Below are 27091 nucleotides of genomic sequence, written 5' to 3'. Positions count from 1 at the left end.
ATCGCACCATTGCACTCCAGCCTGGGTGACAGTGTGAGACTCCATCTCAAAATCAATCAATTAATAAAAAAAGAATAAAAATACTTACAGGCGCAGTGGCTTACACCTGTAATCCCAGCACTTTGGGCGGCCAAGGCAGGCAGAACACGAGGCCAGGAGTTCAAGACCAGCCTGACCAACATGGTGAAACCCTGTCTCTGCTAAAAATACAAAAATTAGCCGGGCGTGGTGCCGTGCACCTGTAATCCCAGCTACTCAGGAGGCTGAGGCAGGAGAATCACTTGAACCCAGGAGGCGGAGGTTGCAGTGAGCCAAGATTGTGCCACTGCACTCCAGCCTCAGCAACAGAGTGAGACTCTGTCTCAAAAATAAATAAATAAAAATAAAAATACATCATTGCATGGTTTCCATCTCTAATCCTTCTTCTTATACTTTGAGAGATTCTCTTAGTATTTATCGTCTAATCCTCTTTTTATTTTTATAATCCTATTTTTAGTTTTCTTCCCTGACTACTTTTACTTCCTGAGTACTTTTTTATATACTTTCTTGTTTTCTGGGGATATTTTGTCCTCTCAGTAGTCTTACTTCATATAATATTTTATCTAAAGATACAACTTTAAAAAGTTTTCTTTTGCTCCGTGTCTTATTTCCTCCAGTTTATTTTTGTTTGTTTTTGTCTCCTTCTCTTTCATAGTAGAGACTGCAGTCAAATGTCTGGTACTCTACAGCTGTCTGTTCATTTTTAAGGGTCCAGCACTGAAAAGCTGCTAGAGAGCTCTGTGAGGGTGGGCAGGATCAAGCCATTCATTGGGGAATTCTCAAAGCAGTATCTGTAGGGTTTTTCCCTTGGGCTTATCAGTTCCCTCGGAGAGGAATCTTCTAAATCCTGCTTGGAGTATGAAACTGGCAGCCTTGTGTGAAATACACAAGGGAATGGGGCTGGGGGTATTGTGTTCAGATTGCTGACTCTCACGTAATCCCGTTGGGTGCAGTGTTCCCTCCTCCTCTTAGCTTGTTGGATATTCTGGAACCCAGCTCTGAAACTTCCCATCCTCTGCTGGATTGGAGTAGGGGACTTACATAAGTTTGCAGCCAACAAACTTGGTTCAAACGCATTCCACTTTGTGGAGGTTCCCTGTATCTGTAATCCTGGAGCCTTTTATTGGAGCACATCACCTTGCTTTTTGTTGCCCCTCTCCCATCCCTACCATTTGGGTAGGGAAGGTTTCTCTATTCTACTAAGTCAGTTATTTCTTGTCCTTGTGTTAGTCCATTTTGTGTCACTATAAAGGAATACCTGAGGCTGGGTAACTTAGAAAGAAAAGAGGTTTATTTGGCTCATGGTTTTGCAGGCTGTTAAGAAGCCATCGCCACCTGACCTAATTATAATTTTTAAAAATAACGTTTATTTTTGAAGAGTGTAAAGGTTCATTATAAAAACTTTTTGAACAAAGAGAAAAACATAAAGGAAAAATATTTCCAGTAGACCTGTACTCAAAGATCACCAGAGGCCAAGTGCGGTGGCCCCTGCCTGTCATCCCAGCACTTTGGGATGCTGGGGTGGGAGGATTCCTTGAGGCCAGAAATTTAAGACCGGCCTGGGTAACATGGCAAAGCCCCAACTCTACAAAAAATACAAAAAATTGGCCGGGTATGGTGGGGCATGCCCATAGTCCCAGCTACTCAGGAGGCTAAGATGGGAGGATTGCCTGAGTCCACGAGGTTGAGGCTACAGTGAGCCGTGATATGCAGTCAACCTAGGTAACAGAGTTAAGACCCTGTTGCAAAAATAAAAGATCACTAGAATCAACAATCACTTTTCAACTTTGTTTCAACTTGATGGTTATCACTATATGTATGTGTGTGTGTGTGCGCATGTATATATATATATGATTTTATAACTTTCTCCTAAAGAGTAATAATTTGAATTATTATGTTTCTTACTCAAGTAGGCTGTTTCTAAGTGTCTGGGTTTTTAACATTTTACAGTTTTTATTGTACTTATATTTTTAGAGACCTAGTCTCGCTCCTTCACCCAGACTGGAGCACAATGGCGTGATCATAGCTCACTGGAGCCTTGAACTCCTGGCCTCAAGTGATCTTCTTGCCTTATTCTCCTGAGCAGCTAGGATTGCACATGGGCACAACCAGGCCCAGCTTTTTTTTTTTTTTTTTTGAAAAGACATTTCCAAAAGTTAATTAGTTGGCATCTTTTCATTCATAGTTGTGATGGCTCACACCTTAATCTGAGTGAACTTTTTCTCTGCCACCTAGGATGGTCCTGGACTTGTGTACGTCCACTCACTGGCCACTCAATCTGCTTTTCTCAATCTCTTCTTAGGTGTCAGAACTGGGAAGGTGGCATTGGCGGGGTACCAGGGATGGAAGCCCACGGCGGCTATACCTTCTGTGGCTTGGCCGCGCTGGTAATCCTCAAGAGGGAACGTTCCTTGAACTTGAAGAGCTTATTAGTAAGTATCTTTTGAACCAGCCTCCTCTCAGACCCCAGGTCATGGTGAGGTGATTGTACTCAGACACGCAGGCTTCGGGAGAGTTTGGCTATGGGAAGGGCTAACAGTTAGCTCTGTTCCAACACAGAGGAAGGAGTGAGCAGCTGCTCTGTCTTGGCTCCCCCTTCTGCCTTTCTGTCTTCCTGCTTAGAGCTTTTTACATAGTGTGTAGACTGCATAGACTGTGTCCCACAGACATCTGGTGTGAGCAGAGTACCTTCCTTATACTTCAGTTACATAGAATTAGAGGTTTTCGTGTGTTATAGAAAGAACCTCCTAAAAGGAAAAGTTACAAGAAGAGTTTTGCAGCATTTTGAAACCAAACTTTTGTTACCTGCTGCACTGTGTAAACATTTAGTACCTACATTTAAATGAGTTGTTTAGGCAGAGCTGGCTAATTGCATTGAGAAGGCAGCCCAACATTTATGTCTGGACCCCAGGCTCCTGGCCAGTATTCAGAAGAAACTCAGAAAGCAGTCAGCTTCAGGGAGTCACTAGATTGTAGTTAAATGATCAGTGGGTGCACAAACACACACACCTCCACGGCCACCAAGGAGAAGGCATTCCCCGTCATGTCATTTGAGGAGCATGTGCCCCCTGACCATGACCTCAGAACAAACCAGCTGCAACTGACATGCACCTCCTCTGCCTGAGTTCAGATGCCAGCCTCCCGTTGTACGGCCCATCGTGAGCTTCCTGGAGAGTTTCTGTCGTACCCTGTAGAGCTGTAACCAGCAGCATCTTGCCTCCACCTTCAGAAAGCCTCCCCCGGCATAGTCTTTTTAAAGATTCCTGAAGGCTTGAGGGCTCATGCCGAAACAGCCAACTTTGTATGCTGAACTTAAGATTTTCTCAGATGTTTTAAAATCTGAGCACCAATAAGGGATGAAACAAAAAAGTCCCATCTCCCAGGCAGAAATAAGGAATGTGATCAGGGAGTGCCTCAGTTATAATGGCAGCGTTCCAGGTTTGAACCCTGTCCCTACTACATTTGAGACATGGGTCCTTAGGCAAATCGTCTAATCTCTTCTAGCTTGATACTTTTTCTTTTATAAGGTAGGGATAACTATCCTTACTTTTTTAAGGTTAAAGGAGAGAACATTTATAAACGGCCTGGCACATAGTAGGTACTTAATAAATGTTAGTGTCCCTCTAACACAGAGTAATAATCTTTTTGGCACAAGGGACCAGTTTTGTGGGAGGTAATTTTTCCATGGACCTGGGGTGGGGGGTGGGGCGGGGGGTAATGGTTTCAGGATGATTCAAGTACATTACATTTATTGTGTACTTTATTTCTATTATTATTACATTGTAATATATAATGAAATAATTACACAACTCACAATAATGTAGAATCAATGGGAGCCCTGAGCTTGTTTTCCTTCAACTAGACAGTCCCATTTGGGGGCGATGGGAGACAGTGACAGATCATTAGGCATTAGACTCTCATATAGAGCATGCAATCTAGAAGCCTGGCACACACAGTTCACAGTAGGGTTTGTGCTCCTAATGCTGCTGCTGGTCTGTCAGGAAGTGGAGCTCAGGCAGTAATGCGAGCAGTGAGGAGCAGCTATAAATACAGATGAAGCTTTCGCTGGCTCACCCACCACTCATGTCCTGCTGTGCAGCCTGGCGTGGCCCAGGGGTTAGGGGCCAGTGCTCTAACCCAGACTACTCCCTTCCATTTGCTTTGGGAGAAGTAGGACACATATCTGAAGTATGAATTCCTGTAGCCCAAGGAAACAGAACAAATCCATGGGCTTAGGCACTGGAAAAAATAAATTAGTCTGCTTAAAAACACTTAAGCCCTACGGTAAGCAGAAATGAGGAACGGACTCCCAGTGCAGCACCTGCTTTCCCTCTGCCTGAGTAATGCTTAGCCCACTTCCATTACATGCTGGAAGCCCTGGTTCATTTAAGACCAACTTGAACCTGCAGTGCAGTGTTTTCTGTCTCTTTTAAGAATTTGTGACTGTGACTCTCTATGGGCAGGTGTTGCCTTGAAGAGGGATATAATCTAAACTACAGCTTTTAGGGGAGGGCTGGCCCCCACTTCCATCAAGGGTCCCAGTGGCTCCTTTCAGGAACTTTACCTAGTAAGGCTCTAGAAACGGGAAGTACCCTCCCCTGTACCCTTTCAGTTGAGTGAGGCAGCTCTGTAAGTCTGTGGCTGGAATGGCCTAGGTGGTCTAGGGAGGGAAATGGAAATGTCATATCTGCTCAGCCAGTTGGTTCTGCTCATTTCAAGGGACCAAACCCATGACTATCTTGATCTTTGTAGTACAGTGTGTTTAGAAAACTTGTAGATAAGCAAGGAATGGTGGTATCGTGTGTGACCACTGAGTGACATTAAGACCTATTTTACCATCCTGGCTAACACGGTGAAACCCCGACTCTACTAAAAAATACAAAAAACTAGCCAGGCGAGGTGGTGGGCGCCTGTAGTCCCAGCTACTCGGGAGGCTGAGGCAGGAGAATGGCGTGAACCTGGGAGGCGGAGCTTGCAGTGAGCTGAGATCTGGCCACTGCACTCCAGCCTGGGCAACAGAGCGAGACTCCATCTCAAAAAAAAAAAAAAAAAGACCTATTTTACAGCTTCAAAGTAAAAGATTTTCTAATATCAGCCACAGGCTGGGCAGAATTGTCATTTGGTAATTAGAATGAATGGCTTCTGCTTTCAGGCCTGCTAGTGACTTGCTAAGAGACCTTGGGTAAATTTCCCCAGGTGCCAAGTAAAAGTCAGGAGCAGTCTGAGATCATCTGATGAAATATAGTACCAAATTCCATTTATCTGCTTTTAATAAACTCCCCTGAGCAGGGAAGTAATGAGAAATGAGCTACTGTTAGTCTTGCCTTCAATTTCCAACTTAAGCCATGTTTATTAAGAGACTTTGAAGGTCTCCTAACAAACCAGCTTGGCCTCTTTATCCTCTCAGCACTGGCACTGCTTTGGAACCCAGGAAAAGGTAGTTGTCTGCTAGGCGTTGAGCAGAGATCAGTGCTGGATGCCTCCACAGCGTTGGCTTAAATGCTTCACTCTGTGTCTGTGGCAGTGTGGGGAGGGAAGAAAGAAAACCGGAGCACCAGAACTGGAGTGCCGAGAAGCCACAAGATGGGAAACCCTCCATTCCACAGATTGACTCCTGGAGATCCTGTGGGGCTGGATTTTGTCTCTTTTAGCCTACAACTGCCTTTCCCATCTGTGTATCCTCAGCAATGGGTGACAAGCCGGCAGATGCGATTTGAAGGAGGATTTCAGGGCCGCTGCAACAAGCTGGTGGATGGCTGCTACTCCTTCTGGCAGGCAGGGCTCCTGCCCCTGCTCCACCGTGCACTGCATGCCCAAGGTGAGCCTGGGGAGCTGTTTGCTGAGGCTGGATGATTTCCCTCCACTACTCACAAAGTCTGGAAGCCCAGTGTGGTTTTTTAGAGGGGTTGAAATGAGCTCTGCCGTGGGGCATGCGAATCCAGAGTAAGATTTAGTTTCATTGGTTTAGTGTCATTTCTTGCTTCTTCAAATTGGCTATGACAGAATGAGCTCCCTTAAAATTGCTACGGGGAGTGGGGAGGAAGTGGGTGCTGCTTCTGCGTTATCTGGAAGGAGCAGCCCACTCCTGTCCTGGGCTCTGCGGTGACTGCCACCTCCTCTGGGTGCAGGGCAGAGCTGAAAACCCAGTGTTGCAACAGTCACTGTTACAACAGCAACAGGAAAGGCAACTGCGTAAAGGGGTAGAGAACCAGAACCCGTGGAGAAAAGACTCGCTGTGTCTGACTGGCTGCAGAGTTGTCACCATTAGAAATGTTTTATTTTACATTCATTGAACAAGCCTAAATAGGAGTTTGTTCCACCTGCACCATTGGAGTAGAGAAATCCACATTCATTTCTGTGGGGTCTCAAATGGGAATGCAAAACCGAAGTAGTTAGCGAGCAAAAACTCTGGGAACATTCTCTCTTTACCTCTTGAAACCTCAGTCTGCCTGTTAATTCCTGCACCATCTTTCTGGTGTACTTGATGTGGGAGCAGGTGTCTCTGAGTAGACCTGTGGGAGAGGGGACGTCATGGGGCCCTGCTGGCTGCTCATCTGTTTTTGGAGTGAGATCCTTGGGTCCAGAGAGAAGCTGTTCTTTGGACTTAGCTGGATAATGTAACTGCTCAAATGTGAAAGATGAGATTCCTTTCTGCCCCTCCCCACACTTTTTTCTCCTGTTTCTGAGGCCTGCCCCCACCCCACCCTTTTTCCCCCCGCCGAGACGGAGTCTTGCTCTGTCTCCCAGGCTGAAGTACAGTGGCACAATATCGGCTCACTGCAACCTCCGCCTCCAAGGTTCAAGCAATTCTTCTGCCTCAGCCTCCTGAGTAGCTGGGACTACAGGCATGCGCCACCACACCTGGCTAAGTTTTATATTTTTAGTAGAGACAGGGTTTCACCATATTGGTCAGGCTGGTCTTGAACTCCTGACCTCAGGTGATCCGCCCACTTCCACCTCCCAAAGTGCTGGGACTACAGACATGAGCCACCACGTCCAGCCCTGAGCCTCATTATTTAGTTTCTTAATTTCCTTTGAGTTGTTGAGTTGTGACCATTTCTGACACTGAATTAAAGTAAGCAGAGCCTCTGTCCCATTTTCCCGGCCTGGGCCCACTGGGCTTTAGGTGTCAGTATTAAGGCATATAAGGCACTTACCCTTTGAACACAGCAAGTGCACTGTCAGCAAGTGCACTGACTCTGGAGCCTGCACAGCGTCTGCCTTGACCACCAGTAAGGAAGTCAGGAATTCCCCAAGTCAAACATTTTTTATTTTATTTTATTTTTATTTTTTTGAGATGGAGTTTCGCTCTTGTTGCCTGGGCGAACAAGGTGCAATGGATCACTGCAACCTCCACCTCCTGGGTTCAAGCGATTCTCCTGCCTCAGCCTCCCAAATAGCTGGGATTACAGGCCTGCATCACCACGCCCAGCTAATTTTGTATGTTTAGTAGAGACGTGGTTTCTCCATGTTGGTTAGGCTGGTCTCAAACTCCTGACCTCAGGTGATCCACCCGCCTCAGCCTCCCAAAGTGCTGGGATTACGGGCGTGAGCCCCCGTGCCCGACCCGACATTTCTAAGATAGAAAAAAACTTGGGGTCATGGTGATCTCTTTATTTGGAAGTGGTGAGGTCAAGCCCCTGGTAAAACTGTCGGTCTTTTACAAACCTGTCCCTGGCATTTATAAGATGCAGTAATTCTGCAATCCCAGGGAAATCTGGAGCAAACTATAACAGGAGCACCACCTGTCAAAGTCTTCCAGGGGGACTGCTGGTTAATTGTTTATTGTAGCATACGTTCTAGAGGGCTTGGTAGCATTCAAGGCTTTGTCAATGGAAACGGGTGCCTATGAATCTTGGTGCTTCCAGCTTTTTTCATTGGCTGGGAGAAGGAGGCCTGTGTTGTCTGAAGTTCTTCTCGGACACAGGGCATCTCTTAAACTTGGAACAGACAGGAGTCTGTGAAGAAGGGAAGTGTGTTGAGAGGAGGGCAAAATACTGACTTAGGGAATCAAAAGGGGCTGCAGTGTAGAAAGTTAGTCACAATATATTGTGATCATATCAAAGCAATATGTGTGGAATCCCATTTTTGGTGAAGAGTTGACTCAAAAAAATTCACAGAAAGTATCTAGGATGTGAAATTACAGGTGATGTTTGTTTCCTCTGTTTGTATTTTCTAATCTTTCTATAGTTAATACGTATTTCTTGCATAAAGAAAGATAACAAAAGTTATTTTGCAAAAACAGGGAAATTCTACAAACAAAACAAGCAGCAAGGTGGGAAAAATATTTATGACAAGTGATGAATGGCTCATTTCTTTAATTTGAAAAAAAAAATCATACAAACCAGTAAGAAATGGATAGACAACCCAACTGAAAAACAGGCAAGGGATCTGAAGAGAGAGGTCCCAAAGAAAGAGCTGTCCTTCTTTTTCTCCTACAACTGCTACTACTACTGGTAGCGGAGTCTTCGCAAGCCCTCACTGTATGCCAGGGGCTGTACTGAGCATTTCACATGTATTGTCTCATTTAATTCTCCAAACAACCCTATGAAATAGGTACCATTGTTCACAGATGAGGAAACAGAGTACGGTGAGGCTAAGTGACTGCTTTATAATACCTGATTGGCACTCACAAGGGTTAGTATGTGGTTGTGTGAATCCAGACTAGCTGGCATCCTCACCCTGCCCTGCTCGTAACCACAGTAGGTGGCCATTAATCCAACGAAAAGTTGTTTAGCTCACTTGTAGTTAAAGAAATGCTAATTAAAAGACTGGCACTATTTGTTTTTATTATTGGATTGGCAGAGATTAATAAACTTGATACCCTATGTTGGGGAGAGTGTGAGAAAACAGGTAATTTGACACTGTTAATGGGGATGTAAATAGGTAAATCACTTTTTGGAGGGCAGTTTGGAGACATCCGTTTAAATTATAAGGGCACTTACCCTTTGAACACAGCAAGTGCACTGTAAGGAATTTACCTGCAGAGATATTAGCCAAGGATGTATATTGAAGTGGAGTTGTAATAGCAGCCTAAGTGCCCACCAAAAGGTTAAGGGTTACATAATAAAAATCTCTCCAAACAGTAGCTTTATCCCATGGGCTGATATAGAAAGCTCTCCAAGATACAACATCAAGTGTAAGGGGCAGGGCCTGGAGCAGTCCCTGGGCACACAGCCTGAGATGTACACAGCTTTTCCTGGAACCTCCACCAAACCCCTTTAACAATGGGTACCTTTGGGAGAAGAGAAGGAGACAGAAGACAGAAGGAGGGAGACTTTTTAGATTTATTTATTCATTTATTTATTTTTATTTTTATTTTTTTTTGAGACAGAGTCTGACTCTGTTGGTGAGGCTGGAGTGCCGTGGTGCGATCTCGGCTCACTGCAACCTCCGCCTCCTGGGTTCAATCAATTTTCGTGCCTCAGCCTCCTGAGTAGCTGGGATTACAGGTGTGTGCCACCACACCTAGCTAATGTTTTCTATTTTTAGTAGAGACAGGGTATGACTCTGTTGGCCTGGCTGGTCTCAAACTCCTGGCCTCAAGTGATCCACCTTCCTCGGCCACACAAAGTGCTGAGATTACAGGAATGAGCCACTATACCCGGCCAACTTTTTAGATTTTATATTATACTGTGCCCTTTTATATTTTAAGTATAATATAAACAGATTTATATTATACTTCTATATTATACTGTGCCCTTTAAAAAAAAAAAACGATGTGCATTACTAATTTTATTTTGGTAAATGTACAAATACATTTTTTAAAAGGCATTGATCATGTTGCTAACTAAAAAGCAAAAAGAATGCTCTGGTGCAGCACGTGGGTCTAGGCCATGCCCTAACACAGCAAGTGACCATCAGTGGCTCCATGCCAATGACTACTTTCTATGTGTAAGTGACGGTATTTGAGTAGAAGAAGGAATTATCATTAATAGCTTAAAACGCTGGGCACAGTGGTTCATGACTATAATCCCAGCACTTTGGGAGGCCAAGGCAGGCAGACCTCTTGAGCCCAGGAGTTCAAGACCAGCCTGGGCAATATAGTGAGAGCTTGTCTCTACAAAAAATTAAAAACAGTTAACCAGACATAGTGGCATGTGCCTGTAGTCCTAGCTACTCAGGAGGCTGAGGTAGAAGGATCACTTGAGTCTAGGAGGCAGAGGTTGCAGGCAGAGAGTGCCACTGCAACTCCAGCTTGGGCGACACAGCAAGACGTGGGTCTCAAAAAGCAAAAGAAGCCTGTAATCCCAGCATTTTGGGAGGCCGAGGCGGGTGGATCATGAGGTCAGGAGTTCAAGACCAGCCTGGCCAACATGATGAAACCCTGTCTCTACTAAAGATACAAAAAATTAGCCGGGTGTGGTGGCACGCACCTGTAATCCCAGTTCCTCAGGAGACTGAGGCAGGAGAATCACTTTTAACCCCGGAGGCGGAGGTTGCGGTGAGCCGAGATCATGCCATTGCACTCCAGCCTGGGTGACAGGGCGGGACTCCATCTCAAAAAAAAAAAAAGACAAAAAAAGGCTTAAGAAATCTCAAGTGCTGACTAAATCAGTGAGTTATTTGGTTTTTTTGTTTTGTGGAACAGTAAGAAAGCAGCAGGCCTGTGAGTTTCTGCCTGGCTTGGTAGTTACTGGCTTCTTGTATGTTATTTGGGACATACCCTGGAATTTTCTTGCCCACCTGTGAAATTGAGCTACAGATGGCTGCACCTGTCAGTTATGGTGAGGAAAGACTTTTTATTTTTTTGGATGAAAAGAACCTTTGAAATGCAAAATGAGATGAGAATGGGGACCTATAATTTCAGGAAGAGGGAGAAAAGATTTAAAAGGCCGATTCCAGTGCGCAGTTATCACCCTATAATCATATCTGCTTTCATCTTGTGATTATGTGTGCTGGTGTCCAAATTCAGGATTTCTAGAAGCTCCTTGTAGAATTTTTGAACTTTGAGCTTCTAAGCTTCAATAATATAGGAAGTCACTGAAACAGTCTGTAATTTTTTATATGATAAACATAGCGTTTTCTTTTCAGATTCTAATTTTAGCCACAGGTTATCATTTACCTTATAAAAGTAGTCTTTTATTCATTATAGGATATGAAATATGTGTACATTTTGTACAGATATGTAATGCAGTTTCCTAAAGTTTAATAAATATGCTTTTTCAAATAACAGCTTTGTTGAGATATAATTCCCATACCATACAACTTACCTATTCAGTTACGAATCATCATGACAATTCTAGAACATTTTCATTACTCATCCCCCCAAAAATCCCCATACACGTTAAATATTTTCTTAAAAAGGAAATCACAAAGGAAAAATCAATAGTATAAAACATGTATATGTTTTATATTAATTAAATTTTAAAATTAATTGTAAAAAGTTTTAAACTCACATAACCAAAACAGAGGAGCAAAAAGGAGAAAATAGATGCAGCATATGATGTAGACAAGGGGCAAATATAAGAAAAAGCTCGGTTAATAAAATTGACTATTGGATCTCAGAATAGTCAATATATAGGCCAAACAGACACCGTCATAAGGAAATGCAAATATTAAACACAAGTTATGGAAAAACTTCACCCTAATTAGTAATCAGAGGCATGCAAATCAAAGTAAACTGTCAGGTACTATTTCTTTTTACCATTTTAATTGCTGATTACTTTAAAAAGTAACTAAAGCTGGCTGGGCATGGTGGTTCACACCTGTAATTCTAGCACTTTGGGAGGCTGAGTTGGGCAGATCACTTTAGGAGTCTGAGACCAGCTTGACAACATGGTGAAACCCCGTCTCTACTAAAAATACAAAAACTAGCCGGCGTGGTGGCTTGTGCCTGTAATCCCAGGTACTCAGGAGACTGAGACAGGAGAATCACTTGAACCTGGGAGGCAGAGGTTGCAGTAAGCCGAGATCACACCACTGCACTGCAGCCTGGGTGGTCTCAACAACAACAACAAAAAGGTGCTAATGCTGGAGGTGGTAGAGCAAAATTTTAAATTTTGCTGGCAGCTACATAAAGTCTTTGTTTTTATTTTTAGTTTATTTATATATTTATTTTTGACTGCTCCTGCAGAGCAGGGCTATTCCACAGGGATTGTGCTGAGAGTAGTCTATAAATTCTTAAAGCAGTTTATCAGTATCTATTAAAAGCCTTAAAAATGTTTATTCCCTTTAACCGAATAATTCCACTGTGGTCAGTCTATTTGAAAAAAATAATCCTAAGCATAGATAATATTGACAAAGATTTAGCACAGCATTCCTCATAATGGCAAGGAACTGGAAACAACCTTGGAAATAAGTAAAAGACGACAAGTCCCATCATATATGTATGTATCTTATACAACAAAGTCCACTGTGCTTACAGGTGAGGAAAAGAAAGGAAGGGAATTAAAATAGTGTGAGTGTATCAAAGCATGTGGCCTGCGGCCAGCCTGAGATGGGAGACTGGATGCTTCTCCTTAGGTCGGACTCAGTGTCCTGTGTCTCCTTTTTTTTTTTTTTTTTTGAGACGGAGTCTGGCTCTGTCACCCAGGCTGGAGTGCCGTGGCCGGATCTCAGCTCACTGCAAGCTCCGCCTCCCGGGTTCACGCCATTCTCCTGCCTCAGCCTCCCGAGTAGCTGGGACTACAGGCACCCGCCACCTCGCCCAGCTAGTTTTTTGTATTTTTTTTTTAGTAGAGACGGGGTTTCACCGTGTTCGCCAGGATGGTCTCGATCTCCTGACCTCGTGATCCGCCCGTCTTGGCCTCCCAAAGTGCTGGGGTTACAGGCTTGAGCCACCGCGCCCGGCCTGTGTCTCTTCATGGGTGTTTCGGGGCTGAGTGCAACTCACGGTTGAAGGTGAGAGGCTTTTGTCCCTAGCCTCCACATAGCAGCTGGCCACTGTCCCTCATCTAGTGCTCAACCTTGGAAACCCTTTTTCTCTGTGTCTCTTTTTAAATAAATTTAATAAATTCTTGTTTTCTGTTTGAAATATTCAACAATTTAGGCTGGGTGCAGTGGCTCACACCTGTAATCCCAGCACTTTGGGAGGGCAAAAGAGGGTAGATCACCTGAGGTCAGGAGTTCGAGACCAGCCTGACCAACATAGTGAAACCACTTCTCTACTAAAAATACAAAACTTAGCTGGGCGTGATGGTGCGTGCCTGTAATCCCAGCTACTCGGGAGGCTGTGGCAGGAGAATTGCTTGAACCCGGGAGGCGGAGGTTGCAGTGAGCCAAGATCGTGCCATTGCACTCCAGCGTGGGCAACAGAGTGAGACTCTGTCTCAAAAAAAAAAAAAAAAAAAAGGAAATATTCAACAGTTTAATATTTTGCTTAAATCTCTTTATAGACTGTATTGTAAACTTTTCGTTTTTATTTTTAAAATCTTTTCCTCTTTTTTCTTTTTTGTTATTTTCTCCAAAACGTGAAAGATTATTGATACCATAAACTTTTATAATTTTCACCATAGAAATTTATATACTCACATATATATAGGATTTCTAGTTATTTTTCAGTTATTTGTAGTTATTTTCAGTTCTTTTTATGATACAGTAACCTTATATGTCCACTTAATAAAATACTATATGGCTATTCACAGTGATAGCTATGCAGATTATGTAGCAGAATAAAAAAGTTTATGGCTATATTGGTAAGTGAAAAACATAAGATACATAGTTATAATAACTAGGTAGAAAAATGCATAGAAACCAAAAGATTGGAAGAAAGAAAAATTAGCTTTCAGGTGCCATTTACCAATTGTTGGACATCTTTTCTTTTTTTTAATGATTTATTGTTGGGCATCTTTTAGCCCAGGTATCAAAGTATTAAATTGACCAAGGACTTAATGTACATCCTATATATATATATATTTTTTTAATCGATTTCTACACAGATGCTTCTGCACACCTGTCCGTGATTTGTCCCTCCTTCCCACTTGATAACTGTGTGGCCCACAGAATTCTTTGACCATAGTGATTGAACTTCAGAGTGAAGAAGTCCAGTTGCTTGTCAGTACCTTAGTAGTATTACCAGAATACCCAGTTTTTGCTAGGGTATCGTATGATGCAGGAGGGCAGTTACTAGTAACGTTTCTTAGGTAAATTCTTTGAGCCGAGAGACAAGTTAGAGAATTCCCTTTGGAGACTGATTAAATTCAAGCTTAGAAAAGTAGAAGAAACAGACTTTATTACCCCTGTTAAGAGTTCTCTGAGCTAATCAGTCTGGTTAACAAGTTATAGAGATATGCTAGAGGGAAGGTCTCTTGAAGTCCAGGGTAGATTTGTGGACCAAGTTGGGAGCAGCCACCGAGGTCAGTCTGGAAAGGTAAGTTCAGCAGCTAGGCCGGTTCATTGCCTGCTAGAGATGTGGTTGAGGATCACCATCCACGTTAATAGGGTGCATTTCAAGAAAGTGGAAGTGCCACTTTGAACTGCTGCTCTTTGACATGTGTCAAAGTTCAGGAGAAGGGACATGCCGTGCGTAGGACATGGGGAAGATAGCAGTTGTACCAAGAATGAATGGAAGAGGAAGGGGAGAGGGAAACCTCGACTATTCCCCCAGGTGAGAAAGCGGAATTAGGTTATTGATACTTGGCTGGATCCACCAGGCCCTTACTGACCCTTTGCCCTTCAACAGGTGACCCTGCCCTTAGCATGAGCCACTGGATGTTCCATCAGCAGGCCCTGCAGGAGTACATCCTGATGTGCTGCCAGTGCCCTGCAGGGGGACTTCTGGATAAACCTGGCAAGTGAGTGCTTTCTCTCTGGGGAGGGAAGCGTGGGGAGGAGAGAGCAGAGGGGCATGCACCTCGGGCCTACTCAGAGCCAGACCTCAAGAGCAGAGATGTCACCCTTAGCACCTGCATAGTGCTAGGTTGTATGGGAAAAAGCACCCAGTTGGGAGCAGCCCTCGTGGCCATTGATCCTGGCACCTCCAGCTGCCCATCTTGTCCCCCAGCTTGCATGCAACCACCTCCCCCAGACAGGGAAACAGATTGCTGGGTAGATAACTCTTCTTCTTTGAAACAAACAAACAAACAAACAAAAAAACGGATCTAAATAGAATAGGAATAGGAGACAGGATTTTAAAACCCCTGAGTGTTGTAAACAGAGACTGTAATCATGACAACTATTATAGAGTGGATTAAATAATTAAGCTCAAATCTGAGGTGGCTTATGTGTTATAAAAGAAAAAGGGAAATAAAATAAGTCCTCTAACCTTTGTTCCCCACCCTCTGTCTCCCCCGACCCCAACACACATCCTGCTGCTCTTGGTGTCCAGGGGAAGGCCTGGTCCAGGAATTTATCAGGAAGAATGTGGCACATGTCTAGATATTTAGGTATTTTCTAGAGAAGTGTATCAATTTATCACTAGTACTGCCCCTGGAGAGCCCTTTCCAGAAGACAGTTAGAGAGACTGACTGTAAAATTACAGTTTCCTTTAACCCTTAATAGTTTAAGGTAAAAAAGAAAAAAAGAAAAGAAAAAAAAAATTACAGTTCCTGCTGCTGGGCAGGGCTGGAGGATGGGGCTTTTATTTTATTGTATCTTACTTTTTTGAGACAGGGTCTCCCTCTGTCACCCAGGCTGGAGTGCACTGGCACAATCACGGCTAACTGCAGCCTTCACCTCTTGGGCTCAAGTAATCCTCCTGCTTCAGCCTCCCAAGTAACTGCAATTACAGGCATCTGCCACCACACCTAGCTAATTTTTAATCTTTTGTAGAGACGGGGTCTCCCTATGTTGCCCAAGCTGGTTTTGAACTTCTGGCCTCAGACTGTTCTCTTGCCTCAGCCTCCTACGTGCTGGGATTATGGGTGTGAGCCACTGTGCTCAGCCTGTGGGTCTTTAAATAACACTGCTGGGAAAACTGTGCCTCCTCTAGCCACATAGAGGACAGGGGGGACATGTGATAGCACCAGTGGTCTCTGAATTGGTGTGGCTGCGTCCGTAGATGTGTGCGGAGCAGAGGAGCGCCTGCTCAGAGCTGCCTGTCCTTACAGGTCGCGTGATTTCTACCACACCTGCTACTGCCTGAGCGGCCTGTCCATAGCCCAGCACTTCGGCAGCGGAGCCATGTTGCATGATGTGGTCCTGGGTGTGCCCGAAAACGCTCTGGTAAGGCCGGTGCAGGGCTTCACACCCCTTCTCTACAGGGACCTCGAGGACAGAAGGCTTTCCAAGTGAGCAGAACTGGCTCTGTGTTTCCTGTGTGGACAGGCGGAAGCTTGTGGTCCCTCTGCCCTTCGAGGTGTGCGGCTTTTAATGAGGATGTGACCGCAGAGGAGACGCACCTCTGGGCAAGCTCAGGGTTCTGAATGGGCGGTCTGATCTGTCACAGAGCTGTTGTGCCTTTATCCCAGCGCTGAGGACCTAGCCCACCGCTGGTATTAGCTTCCCCTCAAGGAGGCCGCAGTCACGTGTCAATCTGAGGCTGTGAGTCCCAGCAGGCTTATGATAGCACTGCAGCGGCGCAGCACTGCCTGCCGCATCTCCCCCAGAGGCTCGGCTTAGATGCCTTCTCTTCAGAGAATGAGATCCCCGGAACGCTCTGCCTCAGCACCTTGTTCATATTCTTTGTAGTACTTTACTCAGTTGGTGCTGTGTTGTTTAATGTGTGTTTGTCTGTTTTCCTCAAAAAATAATAGCCCTGTGAGGGCAGGATGCTCACTGCTGCAGCCAGCTGAGGACAACGTGGAGGTACTCTGAGCCTAGACATGAGCCTGAGACATGAATCCAATGGAGACTGTCCCCAGTGACCAAATCACAGGGCCCGACTCTTACTAAGCCCTACTTCCACCAGTGTAAACATGGCCTGCTGCTACCATTTAGGTCACTGCCTTATTTTCTCATCTGTGTCGTTTTAACCTTCCCTTTTTGTTTCTTTCAAAAAAAATTTTTTTTTAATTTTTAATTTTTTTTGTGAGCCAAAGTCTCACTCTGTCACCTAGGCTGGAGTGCAGTGGTATGATCTTTGCTCACTGCAACCTCCGCCTCCCGGGTTCAAGCAATTCTTGTGTCTCAGCCTCCTGAGTAGCTGGGATTACAGGCGTGCGCCACCACACCCAGCTAATTTTTGTATTTTTAGTAGAGATGGGGTTTCCCCATGTTGGGCAGGCTGGTCTCAAACTCCTGACCTCAAGTGATACGCCCGCCTCAGCCTCCCAAGGTGCCGGGATTACGTGTGTGAGCCACCACACCTGGCTCCGTCTTTGTTTCTTTTAACTGGGAAACATTTCAAATGGAAGAAACACAAATGGCCAATAGATAGTTGAAAAGATGCTCAGCCTCATTCTTAATCAGAAAAACAGCCATCCAGCTTTTCCAGGCCCTAATTATTTTCCCCGTTTGCCTCTTATATAGTCCTCTTCCAGTTTTTTTTCCTCTCTCCTTCTCCAGAGGTAACCCTGTCCCAAATTTGACATGTATCATGCCTGTGGATGTTTTTGTACTATTGCTACATACATATGTATCTATAAGCGATATATAGTTGTTTATAAGCAATATAACAGTTGCTTGCATGTTTTCAAACTTTTTGTAATGGTACCTACTATACCAGTTATTCTGCATTACTTTTCCCACTGACCATTGTTATTTTTGAGGTTTATCTGTGTTCACATGTGTTGCTCCAGTTTATTTATTTTAACTATTATATGATACTCACTTGTATAAATGTACCCCAGTGTAGTTCTCTGTTCTCCTGCTAGTTATCAATTTTTTGCTATTACAGTGTTGTAGTGAATGTTCTGGTATCTGTCTCATTGGGTTCATGTGTTAGAATGTCTCCAGGAGGGGACCTGCTGGGTTGAAGGGGACACATATTGTCATCTTTGATAGATATCTCTCAACTGCTCCCAGCATGGTTGTGTAAGATGAACCGATCCATAGTCAGACCTTTTCCTTTTTGCCATTTGGTGGATGTGAAATGGTATTTGTTTGATTGTGCATTTTCCTGATTACTAGAGAGGTTGAAAATCTTTTCAAATGTTCGTTGGCCATTTGTGTTGTCTTCTGTGCTCGTTTTCTTACTGATGGATAGCTTCAGTTGTTTTCCCTTAAGTATTTGTAGTTCTTTATGTATTTTTGATACTAATCTTTTGTCAGTTACATGTGTGTAGTGAATATCTTCCAGCTTGTGACTTGTCTTTTCATTTTGTGACTCTGATTTGTATTGCTATAAAAGAATACCTGAGACTAGATAATATATAAAGAAGAGGTTTATTTAGCTCATGGTTCTATAGGCTGAAAAGTTCAAGGACATGGCTCTGGCTTCTGGCAAGGGTTGTGCTGCATTGTAATATGTGGAAGTCAAAGGGGAAGCCAACCCATGCAAAGAGAGGAGAGCCTGAGGACACCCTGGCTTTGTAAAAGCCTACCCTTTCCAGAACTAATCCATTCCCTCCAGGACTAATCCAGACTCCCCAGAGCAAGAGTGAGAGCTCACTCACTACCGCAAGAACAGTACCAAGGCACTCCTGAGGGATCTACCCCTCGAACCCAAACACGTTCCATAAACCCCACCTCCCAACATCGCCACCTTGGGGATCAGATTTCAACATTAATTTTTGTGGGGACAAATAAACCACATCAAAACCATAGCATTTTGTTTTTAGTGGTTTTTTTTTTTTGTTGTTGTTGTTAAATAGAAGATTTTAGGCCAGATATGGTGGTTTTCACCTGTAAACCTAGCACTTTGGGAGGCTGAGGTGGGAGAATCGCTCGAGCCCAGGTAGTCAAGGCTACAGTGAGCTCTGTTTGCACCACTGCACTCCAGTCTGGGAGATGGAGTGAGACCCTGCCCCCAGCGCCCTTTCCCCACAAAAATATTTTAATATTTTAATTTTGAAGTGGTCAAATCTGTTTGTCTTTTCTGTTGTTCAGGGGTTTGTTTTGGGGGGAGGGTAGGTGAGGATTTACTTAAGAAATCTACCATTTTTGAGGGAAGCAGACAAAAGGAGGCACACATTAAACAAATACATTACAAATTGTGACGCATGCTATGAAGGGAATGAACAAGGCACTGCAGCAAGTCATTAAGTGTAACCTCTAAATAGTCTAAAGCTTGCCTTTTTAATCTAGATTTTTAATTCTCTTGGATTTGGTTTCTGTGTACAGCGAGGCTTGGATATAATGTTGTCTTTTTTCCATATGGATAACCAGCACCATGTACTGAAGTCTACAGCCTTTCCTGCTGATGTGTATGTCATGTGTGCCACACCCTCAAGCTTCCATACATGAAGGGGCCCTGTTTCTGGACTCTCTATTCTGTTCCTTTGGTCTGTTTACCTATCTGCACTCTTTTAAGCAAGTCTGAAAACAGGTAGGCAAGTCCTGTCTGCCTTGATGTTTTTCTTCAAAATTGCCTTGGCTATTCTTTGCCTTTTGCGTTTTCCTGTGAATTGTAGGATCAACTTGTCAAGTTCTAATGGGATTTTTATTGGAATTGCACTACATTTTAGATTAATAGGAGAAAAGCAACTTGTTTTTTTTTTTTTTTTCTTCCTGTCTTCCCAGGAGTAGAAAGCGAACTGACTTCTTTTCAGTATTTAGGCTTCCATTTATGAACATAATTTTTCTTTTATTTAATGTCTTTCAATGGTTTTTTATAATTTTTTCCATAAAGGACTAGCATTTTTTTTTTAGAGTTATGTCTCATTTACAGTTTTTATGTCTCTTGTGACTGGAATCTTTTTTATTTTCAATTTTGTAACTGTTTGTTACTAGTGTACAGAAATGCTAATAATATTCATAAATCTTGTATCCAGCTACCTTCTTGAACTCTCTTAATAGTTTTAAGTTTGTCTAAGTTTCCGTTTTATTTTTCTTGCCTTGTATTGTTGGCTAAGATCGCCACATAGTCCTGACTAAAGGTAATAGAGGGCATTCCTGTCTTGCTCCTGATTGTAATGGGAAGGCTTTTTATAATCTGACCAGTAAGCATGATAGGGTTAACTGTAGGGTTGTGATAGTTACATTATATCGTTAGTGATATTTGCTACTATTCCTGATTTGCTAGGTTGTTTTTGTTAGTTTCAGCCATAAGGTAGTGTTAAATTTTATTGAATGCTTTCTCCGCATCTAATTTTTCTTCTTTAATATGATATGTTTCATTAATGTTCTGATGTTAAGCCTTATATTCCCAGGATAAGCCCTTCTTGGTCATAGTAGAGACAGTGTGTCTGTGTCTGTGTGTTTTGTTCAGTATACTGCTGGATTCAGTTTGCCAGTATGTTTGCATAGTAGTTTTATTTAGGATTTTTTTGCATGTGTGTTCATAAGAAAGATTGATCTAAAATTGTATTGTATTGTCCTTTTCCAGTGTTTCAGGATAATATCATAGCCTCATAAAATTAGATGGGTAGCTTCCTGCTCCTCTTACCTTTTGTCATTTTCTTTTCTTTTTCAGAGACATGCTCTCACTCCGTCACTCATGCTGGAGTGCAGTGATGTGATCATAGCTCACTGCAGCCTGGAACTCCTGGGCTCAAGCTATCCTTCTGTCTTAGCCTCCCAAGTAGCAGGGACTACAGGTGCACACCACCAGAACCTGCTAGTTTTTAAATTTTTGTAGAGACAGGGTTTTACTAGGTTGCCTAGTCTGGTCTTGAACTCTTGGCCTCAAGCTATCCTACCTCAGCCATACAAAGTGCTGGGATTATAGGTGTGAGCCATTGCACTGGCCCCCCACTGGCCCCCTTTTTTTTTTTCAGTCTCTTAAAAAGTGTGTATAGGTCAGAGACTATCTGTTTCTTTTTAGGTTTGATAATACTTGCCTGAGAAACCGTCTAGGTCTAGTATCTTTTAGGGGATGTGGGGGTGGCAGAATAAGCAATTGTTGTTCTTAATTTCTTCATGTAGGCCTTTAAAAATTCCTTAAGTCAATTTTGACAGTTTTTCTGGTTTTTAAAAATTACTGCTTATCTGAATTTTTGTATGTTTTAGCATGAGGTTGCTCATAGTATTCTCTCAAAAATTTTTAAATCTCTCCTGCAGTTGTGTCCCCTTCTTCATTCTCCCACAGTGGGAGAATCCTGATTATTGGCCTAAGATTATGCCCCGTGTCAAATCTAAAGTTTTTTTTGGGTTTCTGTGATGTACTAGAATAACATCATGGAGTTTAAATATGACCTAACAGCCTTACTACATAATAGGGTTGTGGTCCTTTTTTCTTTTCTTTTCTTTTATTATTTTTTTTGAGATGGAGTCTCGCTCTGTTGTCCAGGCTAGAGTGCAGTGATGCAATCTTGGCTCACTGCAACCTCCGCCTCCCAGGTTCAAGCGATTCTCCTGCCTCAGCCTGCCAAGTAGCTAGGATTACAGGCACCCACCATCATGCCCGGCTAATTTTTGTATTTTTGTAGAGATGGGGTTTCACCCTCTTGGCCAGGCTGGTCTTGGACTCCAGACCTCAGGTGATCCATCCACCTCAGCCTCCCAAAATGCTGGGATTACAGGTGTGAGCCACCACATCCAGCCCCTTTTTTCTTGATTATAAATGTAAATACATGTTTATTGTTTTAATAATTGGGATACATAAAATACAAATAAGAAAATTAAAAAACAATCATATCACTATTAATATTTTGGTATGGGTACGATTTTTGCCATTTATATACATCTCAGGTACAAATACACTTTTTAAAAAGTTTGAGGCTGGGCATTGGCTCACACCTGTAACACCAGCACCTTGGGAGGCTGATGCTGGTGGATCACCTGAGGTCAGGAGTTTGAGACCAGCCTAGCCAATATGGTGAAACCCTGTCTCTACTAAAAATACAAAAATTACCCGGGCGTGGTGGCTCACACCCGTAATCCCAGTTACTCAGGAGGCTAAGGCAGGAGAATCTCTTGAACCCAGGAGGCAGAGGTTGCAGTAAACTGAGATCGCATCATTACACTCCAGCCTGGGCAACAGAGCAAGACTCTGTCTCAAAAAAAAAAAAAAAAGTTTGAGATAGTATTGCACATACTGTTTTCTCACATATGTTGTAAGCATTTGCCTATATCATTAAATATTTAAATGCATGTTTATAATGGCTGTATATTACCCTGTGTCCCATGGACTAGGATAGTTTTAGCAAATACACAGTTTTTGAACCTTTGGGCTTTGTGTGATAAATCTTTGTGTGTATCTCTGATCCCTTATACTAAATTCTTAGAAGTGCCTTTCATGGAGCACAGGATGTGTTATGTTTTCAAGGACCACCGGGGTGATTAACTGGCACCTTTTCTTCTCTTTGCAGCAGCCCACTCACCCAGTGTACAACATTGGACCAGACAAGGTGATCCAGGCCACTACATACTTTCTGCAGAAGCCAGTCCCAGGTTTTGAGGAGCTTAAGGATGAGACATCGGCAGAGCCTGCAACTGACTAGAGGACCTGGGTCCCTGCAGCTCTGTGCTCACCCATCTCCCCAGACAAGGTTTATACGTTTCGATACATACTGCATTCTGTGCTACACAAGCCTTAGCCTCAGTGGAACTGTGGTTCTCTTTGTCCTTTCTTGTCAAACAAAACCAGTGGCTCTGGGTTTGGAGAATACAGTGGCTGGTTTTAAAAATTCTTTCCACACCTGTCAAACCAAAAATCTATCAGCCCACCTGGTGTGGTTGGTGAACAGTGCACGCCAGGAGGAAGCAGCCCCTCCTCACCAGCTCTCCAGCCAGGACGATCACATAGAAATGAATGGCATCTGAGTATTACGGCATCCAGAGCCACTGCTGACTCCCACTTGCACGCCACCATTCAGTCACCAGACTGAGTGCCCTCCCATGGGCGGAATAAATCTGCTCCATGCCAAGCCTGGGCTTTTGAGTCCCACCAAGATGAGTTCTCTGGGAGACTGTGGTGGGGTTGCACCAGGAGGTGCCTCTGCCTCTCGACTCACACCCTGGTCATTTGCAAGGGAAAGGAGCTGGAGGTGGGGGGAGAAAGATCTCCTTCAGTTGGGAGCCCCTCCGCTTCAGCACTGGAGAACTGAGCCTTGCATCTCTCCAGGGTCCAAGGCCAAGCTTGGTGTACAGGCAAGACTTGCTTCAGCCCCAGGTGTGGTGACTTAGACCTGGGAAACCAATTATGAGTGGAAAATGAACCTCTAGTTCAATTGTGCCAGAGGAAGCAGCCCTCCAGTGCCCACCCGCCTCACTCCTCCCCATCATGTACCATGAAACCCCCTCTGATGGCCTCAAGGCAGTGCCTGCAGGCCGTGGTCCTTCTGGGGGTTTCTATCTTTCTTCCACCAGACTCCAAGCCCACTCTCCTCCAAGACTGTGTTGTCTTTTCTCACCCAGAGTATTAACACTACTAAGTCTTTCACCTTAATTTATGACTCAGGATTTATTCATGTCCTGCCCACTCTAGGCTCACAGGAATAAAATCAAGTGCTAGACACGCTGGCTGCCACTAAGGCACTAGTTCCGGAGCTGGTGGTGGCAGCAGGGGGTGCCGCCCAGCGTGCTGGGTCCTGGCAGTGCCTCTGCTGTGCTGCACATTGAGCCCTTTCTCAGTCAGTGGAGTGTCGAGTTGGGCCATCTGTCCACTGACCTGGCCTTCATGTAAGCAGCTGTGGGCAGCGGGCAAACAGGAGCTCAGAGATGCAGCATGAGGCTCTTAGAAAAACCTGGCCATTTGCTGCCTCTCATTCCTTTTGCTTTGACATATTGGGCTATGTATTACCTCCTTGAAATAATAAAAGAATAACATTTTCTATGATGTCTCTTATTTGTGATCTGTACCAAGAAAATGCCCAATGGTAGGAGCTATTAAAGGTTGCTCAGGGATCATCTGTCTCCTGTGCGCAGGATTCCAGACTGTTTGTATTGGTGGTGACAGAGGAGTGACTGAGTTCTGTCCTCACATGCTGTCTTCTCCAGTAGAGAAAGCCGTGGGCCTAACAGAGAGTGGGAAGAGTTGTTTTCCAAGCTCCCTGGGGTAATTCGGTGTGCTATGCCCCAACCCTCCACACACTGCACTTCATGGTCTGTCTCTGACAGACAGCAAGGACTGAGCCCTAGCCCCAGAGCAGGCTGACTCAGCAAGGGTGGGTGGATGTCTGGCCAGAGGCAGGGGCTGTCCCAGGGACAGGCTGGAACTCTGTGGCCACTTGGCTTTCCCTTCCTCTGGCGAGAGCCCCTCTCCCATGGGAGGCCAAGAACATGGATGTCCTGTGGCCTGACCCTCTTGGAGGGGAGAGAAGATGGTGTCCCTAGAGGACACCCAAATCCATGTAAATAAGCCAAATGCGCATCCAGGAATGTAATTCCTGCCCCCTGTGCTACTTTTGCCCTGTTAACAAAGGTTTGCGCTGCAAGGCAACATATTGAAATGCATCCTTTCCATCACTATAACAAAAGGCAAAATCCTCTCAGCACCAGGAGCCTCAAGGTATTGTGAGATTAACTGCAGTAATAATTAGTGTGGTTAACAGAAGGGACTGCTTCAGTCTGAACTGGCTTTTTACCAAGAGGGAGGGATCTGGAGGTAGGAGGGCATCATTACTTTACCCGAAGGGTAGGTCAAGTTAGTCTGGGTAGAAAAGAGAAAGGGTTATTTCAGGAGAGTTTACACTGGCATATCCATGAGACATCCTTTTCCGGAGGGTTTCCTGACAGCTCTCAAGGTAGGTCCTAGAGATTTGTTTATTCATTCATTTGAGATAGGATCTTGCTCAAATGCACCCAAGTTGGAGTGAGCTGGATGCTCACTGCAGCCTCGACCTCCCGGGCTCAGAAGATCCTCCTGTCTTAGCCTCCCAAGTAGCTAGGACCACAGGTGTACACCACCACAGCTAGCTGATTTTGGTATTTTTTTATAGAAATGGGGTTTCACCATGTTGCCCAAGCTGGTCTCAAACTCCTGGGCTCAAGTGATCCTTCTGCCTCAGCCTCCCAAAGAAGTGCTGAGATTACAGGTGTTTGAGCCACCACACCTTTGGAGAGATTTATTATGTGAATCCTTGAGTAGAAGACATTTATGTAGCATTCAAGGTGGATTACCCCAAATAAAGACTTTCTCCCATCAATAAACACAAAATTAATATAGATCTCTATATCCAGGTGGGCTCCAGTTTCACCCTTAGACCCACCTTGAACACCAGATAAGCTGGGAAGCCTGCCAGACCCTACAGGGAGTGGAGCACAAAGAGAACTTCATGGATAATCAGGGGAAACACCCCTGAGATAACAATACCAGTAAACAACAGTTCCAAACTGTTCTCCATGGTATTACTGAGCATTCTTCCGTATCTTTCATGACTGGGATGCTTTTCATGTAATATTAGTGTCAAGTGACAAATAGTAAGGATTGGACCAAGTATTCTAGTCGCCCACATGCACGGCTTGGTGGCATTTACTGCCCTTGAATAGGGAGGAGAGTATAATAAGACACCATTGCAACTGGTAGAAAACTTGACCCAAACTGGCTTTTAAAGCAAAGAGGCCATCTGTGGACTCTGAAACTGCAGAGTCCAGGAATTAGGCTGGCCCTATTAGGTTCCTCACCCTCCCTCCATCTCTCTACATTAGCCTCACTCTCAGGCTCTCCATGGGGTTGTAAAATGGCAGCACCAACAGCTCTAGACCCTACATCCTCTTGAGGTCAGGTTCAGCAGACAGGCACACCTGGTGCCGCCCCAGCCTTCCTTCCCAGCGAGTATCATTGTGTTTCACTGGCTTTAATCAAACCAAGTGCCTTTCCAAGAAGCAGTCCGGTGGCTTGGAGAATACAGTGCACCAATTGGCCAACATCTTGGTCACATGCCTCTCCCACGAGAGGGAAATGAGGCTTCATTAGAAGCACGTAGTTTTTGGGAAAGGGGAAGGAACAATGCTCCACATGCAAATTAGGATTGTTGCCAAAGGGGTAAATGGATGCTATAGAGGAAATGGCCATTGCTCTCAAACAGTGGATTATTACTGGGATAGAAGCCTGTAGGGACACTGTTGGCATGCATGCCACTCCTCCCCGCCTGTAGCAGCCAAAAGGTTTGCCTGGGATTCATGCCCTCCTACCTCCAGGCCCAGGCCCCGATTGGCTAACCCAATCATTATCATTTATCTCTCTTTGCCCCAGTAATTTGTTCAGGTTGGGAGTAACTCACGCCTAAGCCAGTTGGCATGACTTGCTTGTCCTTGCCCCAGTGATCAATTCAGAACACAAGCATGTGACCTAAAACAGTCTAAAGAGAGAGATGTCATGGACACTGTATGACAGTGGGGAAAGCAGCTCTTTCCTCTTAGGGGATGGTAGAATGTGTGGCCTGGGCCTCCTATAAACATGTTTCTACCTAGAAGAAAATCAGCGCGAGAAGCCAACACACGCACATGCTCTGAGACTGAGAAATATGGCCCTGATCACATGGCTCCTGAGGCCCATGTGGCCTCTGAATTTTCTTTTTTTTTTTTTTTGAGACGGAGTCTCGCTCTGCCCCCCAGGCTGGAGTGCAGTGGCCGGATCTCCGCTCACTGCAAGCTCCGCCTCCCGGGTTTACGCTATTCTCCTGCCTCAGCCTCCCGAGTAGCTGGGACTACAGGTGCCCGCCACCTCGCCCGGCTAGTTTTTTGTATTTTTTAGTAGAGACGGGGTTTCACCATGTTCGCTGAATTTTCAGTTATATGAGCCAATGTGAGTTGGACTTAGTATTACCTGCAACTGAAAGCAACCTAATACAGTCACGTCACTTAATGACGAGGATACCCCCTGAGAAAAGCAGTCAGGTGATCTCGTTGTTGTGTGAACATCATGGAGTGCGCTTACACAGACCTAGATGGCCCAGCCTACTGCACACCTAGGCTAGATGGGGTAGCCTGTTCCTCCTAAGCTACAAACCTGTGCAGCTTGTCACCGTGCTGGATACTGTAGGCAATTGGAACACAGTGGTATTTGTGAATCTAAACATGGAAAAGGTACAGTAAAAATATAGTATTATGATCTCACGGGACCACTGTCATACATGCACTGTTGTTGACCAAAACATTATGTGGCATGACTATATACAAAACTCCACTACCAATTAGCCCCAAGACCAAGGCTTTACCTGCTGCTTTAAAAAGTGCTGACCACTCTTGC

General features: G+C 44.4%; 1 protein-coding gene across 2 annotated transcripts in view; it reads left to right on the top strand.

Moving 5' to 3' along the window:
• FNTB (farnesyltransferase, CAAX box, beta) overlaps positions 1-23734 on the top strand; it is a 77510-nt gene extending 53776 nt beyond the window's left edge. For both annotated transcript variants that reach the window (XM_033187715.1, XM_033187716.1), the window contains exons 8-12: positions 2342-2471; positions 5725-5857; positions 14663-14774; positions 16029-16143; positions 22269-23734. In XM_033187715.1, coding sequence (XP_033043606.1) covers positions 2342-2471; positions 5725-5857; positions 14663-14774; positions 16029-16143; positions 22269-22400 — 622 coding nt within the window. In that variant the 3' untranslated portion in view covers positions 22401-23734. The remainder of the gene's footprint in view (positions 1-2341; positions 2472-5724; positions 5858-14662; positions 14775-16028; positions 16144-22268) is intronic.
• The last annotated feature ends 3357 nt before the right edge of the window (positions 23735-27091 follow it).

This window comes from Trachypithecus francoisi, unplaced genomic scaffold, assembly GCF_009764315.1.
Source record: "Trachypithecus francoisi isolate TF-2019V2 unplaced genomic scaffold, Tfra_2.0 Lachesis_group3, whole genome shotgun sequence".
Taxonomy (NCBI): Eukaryota; Metazoa; Chordata; class Mammalia; order Primates; family Cercopithecidae; genus Trachypithecus; species Trachypithecus francoisi.
This window is presented reverse-complemented; position numbering and strand designations above follow the sequence as displayed.